Raw genomic sequence first — 6,000 nt, 5'->3', positions numbered from 1 at the left:
GTTGCAGCATTGTTTTCTGTATTGTTATTAAAGTTTTATTGAAGAAATAGTTTACAGACACTGGCATGGACAGCCACTAAGAAACTCAAAAGCAGTAGGAGAAACAGTATGTTCTGTCCCTTCAGTTGTTTGGATCAAAATCACACGCACTGATTTGTAAACAAACACACGCTTCTGTGTAATGTTATCCGTCATTGGTCAGATTTTGGTTATCTTTTCCCGCTCATTGGAGACATCATTATCTGCCTTGTTATGAAATTGTTAGAGCACATCTGCCCGTGACCTCTGAGGGGGCTCTCGCTGGGTCATCTCCATGGTAACTAGCTGAGTGAATGGGGAGCTTCTGACGTTTCTCAATTTCCTGTGTTTTAAGAAGTTTATCTGGTTTCACACTCTCAAAATCAAAAATGTTTGATAGAGGACACAATTCATAGAGGCAGAACCCAGAACTCTTGTGAGACTCTTGTGCATTTAGCAGGAATGCAGGAAATTTACATTAGAAAGAAGAGATGCACAGACATTTGCATGTTCATTTACTGTGAAAGATTATGAAACGTTATTGCAGCACATATAAACACTACACAACAAACCGTGTTGTAGAACATCTGTCTTAAATTTTTCAGGTTGTTAGGCGTTAGTGTAATGCTGGAGTTCTTCCTCCTGGATGCGTTTTCCGTCTTCTCTCTCTTTCTCTCTCTTTCTCACTTTGGTGTTCACACAGAGTTGCTGGTCAGAAGCATTTAAAATGAATGCAGGCATTTACTAAAAGGAAAAGAACACTTTCATCCCCCTCCCCCCACCTCTTTCTCTGTCTCTCAATTTCCATCTCCACCCTCCTTTTCCCAGTGGACAAATGTGGACGTAAAAATATTTGAGCAAATCTTACATCTGGTTGGCTGTTTACTCCCTTATATACTCACGCAGAAAATTGTCTCCACTTCCAAAATGGAAAAAGTCTGCTGGGGGCTAAGGAAGCTTTCTTTGGTTCGGATGTCAGCGTGAAATGTGTGCCAGGGGTTTAAGGACACCTCGGAGAGACTGAAGACGTTGCTAAATTTGCACTGGAAACTGAAAGGTATGCTTAGCTGCAGAGTGTTGTGGTCATTTTTTTCTGGAATTTTGAACATAATATTTTTTTTCAAGATGTTTGCCTTTTTTAGTTTTTTTAAGTTAATGTAACTTTTTAAGACTCCATGTCTAAAATAAAATTAGAGGCATATTATTCCAGTAATAAAGCCTTAAAACAATATGATGTCAGTGCAGTCTAAAGCATTGTTTTTGTTACATTGTCTTACTTTGATTTCTGCAACGTATTAGAAATTTGGAAGCCAGATTGCATATCATTTAGTCACATATGTACTTCCAGACAGTTAGCTGACGCTAGACAGAATTGTGAGTTTAAATGTCATTTTTACAACAGAGCAGAATCACTCTGGGTAGTTTTGGACTTTGCTGAAAAGCTATAGGACATGTAATACGAGATGTGAACTGAACATGAGGGAAATGGTTTAGATTCGGTGGTTATATGCATCCGAAAAATACTGTACTTTTTCATTTATTATATTAGATAACTAAGCTTTTCCAATGACTTAATTAAACTGAAGTGGTGTGTTAACTTGACAGACATAGCATTCTGATTAAGAACGTACAACATTTGAAATATGACTGGTATTATTTTCAACAGCTGTGAACATTATATAGGGATCAGCGTATGCAATGTTAATCTCCATGAATGAATTACCATGACAGTTAGATTTTAATGATGAGAAACTTGTTCCTGTAGTATAGCACTGCAGGCAGAATAAGCAGATTCCTAATATATTCAACGTATTAAACTGGATCTCGCTTTAATTTAGTATGGGGTAGGATTAGGGGGGTTAAAATATGGTCATGCAGAACAAGGCATTAATATGTGCTTTATAAGTACTAATACACCAAGCCAATATGCTAGTAATATAAGAATTGTTTCCTAAACTAAAGTGTTTGCCTAAACATAAGGTTTCCCAGATATTTCCAATATTTTATTTACATTTTATATTTTAAGCCTTAACATAACTACCTTATCCTTTAAATAAAGGCTTAAAACTTCCAAATATGTTGCCAGTTTCTAGAAGATTGTCTAATCGTGATATTTGCTTCAGGACCTGTGTGGTTCTGTTGTACAATTAGGCATAGCTGAACTCACTGGAAAAATATAAAATGAATGCTGTGACCACTACTTTGTGTTATGTATACTATTGAGGAGCAGGACTGAATCCAGTTTTTATGCCGCCACCCCCCCAAAACTGATTTCCCAGCCAATCCAATATCTTCATGTGCCCCTCGCCTATGTTAACAGTAACCAGATGTATTGTGCACGGCCTACTGAGAGCTATAAAACACATCTGCGCTGGACCCAAACTCACCAGAGCTATGGTTACACGCGCACACACTCGCTTTCTCACATTTCTCTCCCACACTCACGGTCTCTCTTTCTCACACTGACAAGATGTAGAGTGGAGGATGCTGCAACATCAGTCCCAGTGGACTGTAGATGGTCAGTATGCAGTGGGATTTTGTTATATAGCACGTAACAGACAGAAACTGTGGGATAAATTATTGAAATAGGATTCATTGTGTCCATGGAGGGTTTGAACATTTTTATGGATAATTTCACACACTTTTTAAGCTTACTAGAGAAGGGTTTTTTTTCTTTCTCACTTTTTAGTCATTTTTTATTTATTTATTCTGGTAACCTGTGAAATTCAGCCTGTGATTATTATTTTTTTTTTTCTTTCGGGCAAAACTTTCATGAGTTTCACAATCTTGTATTTTTGTATTTGAGGAGATCAAGTTAGCGGGATGATTTTGACTACAATAGCATGTTTCATCATTTCTGCTTCACATAAGAACTTGCACTATCACTGCATAAAGCTCTTTCTGTTTTTTTGTTTATTTTTTCATTCCAGAACTTCAGAACTCCCGTTCCTGAAACATCCTGCATAATCAACAATCACACCATGGAAAAAGAATCCAGCTATAACCTGACTGCACCCAGTGTGTCTTTGTTACACCCTAATATGACCTCATGTGACTACATATCTACCTCCACCTGGCAGTACCAGAAGAAAGTGATTCCCGCTATCTACAGCCTCATTTTCCTACTGGGTTTTCTTGGGAACATGCTGGTGGTGTGTGTGTTGTTTCACAGTTCAGGCCGAAGGACTGTAGCCAACACGTATCTGATGAATCTAGCCATGTCAGACTTACTGTTTCTGAGCTCTTTGCCGTTCTGGGCTGTGTACTATTCACTGGATTACAACTGGGTTTTCGGGAAGGTCATGTGTAAGCTGTGTGGAGGTCTGGTAACGATAAACGTCTACGCTAGTATATTTTTCATCACCTGTATGAGTGTTGATCGATATTATGCCATCGTCTACCCACTGCACTCTCAGAGCTGTAGGAGCATAAATCGGGCCAGATGTGTTAGCGGCATCATTTGGGTCGTGGCGGCTTTGACAACGTTGCCAACAGTTGTGTTCCGTGACATACACATTATTTCCAGTAACAATGTTACGGCTTGTGTCATTTATTTCCCCAGTTCCCACTGGCAAACCGGGTTAACTCTTGCTAAGAACACCCTCGGATTCTTCCTGCCATTTGTCATCATTGCAACCTGCTACAGCCGAATCGCCGTGCACCTTCTGGCCACCCCAAACTACCTGGAGCAAGACTATACCCGACTGCTCCATGTGTTGCGAATGGTGGTCGCTGTGGTGTTGGTGTTTTTCTTTTGCTGGTTTCCATTCCATGTCCTGGCGTTCCTCGGAGCTCTGGGAGAGCTGGGTGTGGAGTTGGATTGTTGGGTGCTCCAAGCGATCCATAAACTCCTGCCATTCTTCATCTGCCTCGGCTTTTCCAACTCTGCCATAAACCCTTTCCTGTACTGTTTTGTGGGAAATCACTTCCAAGAGAAACTGTGGCAGTTTTACGGGGATGTGTTGTCGCAGAAAAGAGATTCTATCAGCACAAGACTGTCTTCCTTCTCCAGGAAACTGAGTGACCTTAAAGAAACTGTGCCTATGGAGTTTCTTGAGCAGCAGAACAACCTGTAGTGGAATCTAGTGAAGCTAAAAACTTTTCTTTTTACTATTATTATAACTGCAGAGGACACCATGTCAATGTCAGTCAAGTGCATTTCCATAGAGAGATGATCAGGTCAGATGTTGTTGTTGGTTGCTATTATTGTGCTTGTTTCACTGTGTCTTATTTCAAATTATGCAGTGGCTGTGATTTAGCACCGACATTTAGTTAAAAAACAACATGTAGAAATATAGCCCACATACTATAAAGACTTTATCGAGGATGAGGAATTTTCAGATTTTTCTGCACAAATCACATATAACGAGAAAAGAAAAGAAAGAAAGGTAAAGTACAGCTGTATAGTCTTAATGTTTGAATTTCTGGTAATATCAGAGCTGTAAATAACACTCAAATATTAGACAATGTTAAACATGTCTTGCACATAGCTGATATCTGCCAGACTAAAACTCTTTAAGCTGTCATTTAAAGAGTCACAGTAATATAACTTTGAGTATTAGTTGTTAAAATCATAAATCACGGTAAATTTAATTATAATTCTGTTATAATGGAACATCATCAATAAATGGTGTTTGCAAGTGAACAATTTTACTGTTTCTTTCTGTGATTGTCTGTCTGTCTGTCTGTCTTTCTGTCTGTGTCTGTCTGTAATCATGATGAGACTATCAGCTTAAACTTGGCATTATCATGATTATTATTATTAACATTATCATGACAGCCGTTATTTGAATTTTCATTTAGCTTTGTTCAAGACCTGCTGTCTCAAAAGCCTTCATTACAGATCTTAAGAGTAGATCCTTGAGAACAGATGTAGATCAATGCCTTTCAAGTCATACTTTTTAAGTTTTTCTTCAGTTTTTCCAGGGATCTAGAAGAACCTGCTTTGCATCTAGTAGGATTCCTTCTTTCTCTGAGAGTTTCAGTAATATAGTGTAGTACAAATTTTCTCATGTTTTACTTGATTAGTTGAGTTTCCAAAGATCTGCCGTGACCTGTAGACAGAGTTGCAGCACACATTCTCTGTAATGTCTTTTTCTCACGTTCCTTTTTGCATTTCAGAAATCCTGTAATTGTCTTTATTTAAATCAAGCTTTTCATTTGCTCCAGTGATTCAAGTTCTTCCCTAAACCCCCAGACCGAGGAATTCTCAGACATCAGTGTTTTCATCTGTTAATCATTATTTGAAATTAATTTTCTCTATAAAGACAAGATTAATATTTTTGAACTTTTCAGTTGATGAAGCATAAAGGGGAGGACATTTTTAGACTGATGAAAAATGTTGATAGGTGAAAGAGAAGCTGGTTTGGTTGTTGAATAATAGTTAAGAATCTGGTCCGTTGATGCAAAGGTTTCAGGTTCAGACCATAAAAACATTTACTGAGATAACCATGATCTGAAGCGCCATGATCTAAATGAGTGTGTGAGATAAGAGAGACAAAAAAGTGGATCTCCAGGACCGGAGTTGAGAACCACTGCACTAGAGTATAAAAAACACACTTATTTTGTCCTTAAATATTCCAAACATTAACAAAATATATTGATAATGAAAGTAAAATGTAAAAATGTATGAATAGATTTATTCCGTTCCAGCCAGCACACAATGCACACTGTATGTTTGTGCAAATAGATGCATTTTGTTCAGTTTGTAAAATTTAAAAGAGATCAGAGGGAGCTACACCCCATTTGTCTCACTTAGTCATTGTTTCAACAGCAGAACAGCACACAGTGTTCCTGAACACTCATATTGAGAGCAATGACCACACACACACACACACACAACTATGAACATAGACATTATTATTTTATATCAAGGAAACAAATTCAAAGTTGTGTGAAGGTGACTTATGTTTAGTTGTTTTGTTTGTGTCTTTTGTTGTTGATGTTGGGGGGGAGGATGTGGTAGGTATGCTTGAGAGGTGT

At 38.1% G+C, this 6,000-nt stretch overlaps 1 protein-coding gene across 1 annotated transcript; it reads left to right on the top strand.

Moving 5' to 3' along the window:
• Positions 1 to 862: 862 nt before the first annotated feature.
• LOC128011687 (type-2 angiotensin II receptor) lies at positions 863 to 4,385 on the top strand. Its single transcript, XM_052594367.1, has 2 exons — positions 863 to 1,075; positions 2,949 to 4,385. Exon 2 carries the CDS (start codon positions 3,000 to 3,002, stop codon positions 4,092 to 4,094), a length of 1,095 nt encoding a protein of 364 aa, XP_052450327.1. The 5' UTR covers positions 863 to 1,075; positions 2,949 to 2,999; the 3' UTR covers positions 4,095 to 4,385.
• The last annotated feature ends 1,615 nt before the right edge of the window (positions 4,386 to 6,000 follow it).

This window comes from Carassius gibelio, chromosome A5, assembly GCF_023724105.1.
Source record: "Carassius gibelio isolate Cgi1373 ecotype wild population from Czech Republic chromosome A5, carGib1.2-hapl.c, whole genome shotgun sequence".
Taxonomy (NCBI): Eukaryota; Metazoa; Chordata; class Actinopteri; order Cypriniformes; family Cyprinidae; genus Carassius; species Carassius gibelio.
The sequence above is the reverse complement of the archived record's forward strand: the minus strand, read 5'-3'. Positions and strand labels throughout refer to the sequence as shown.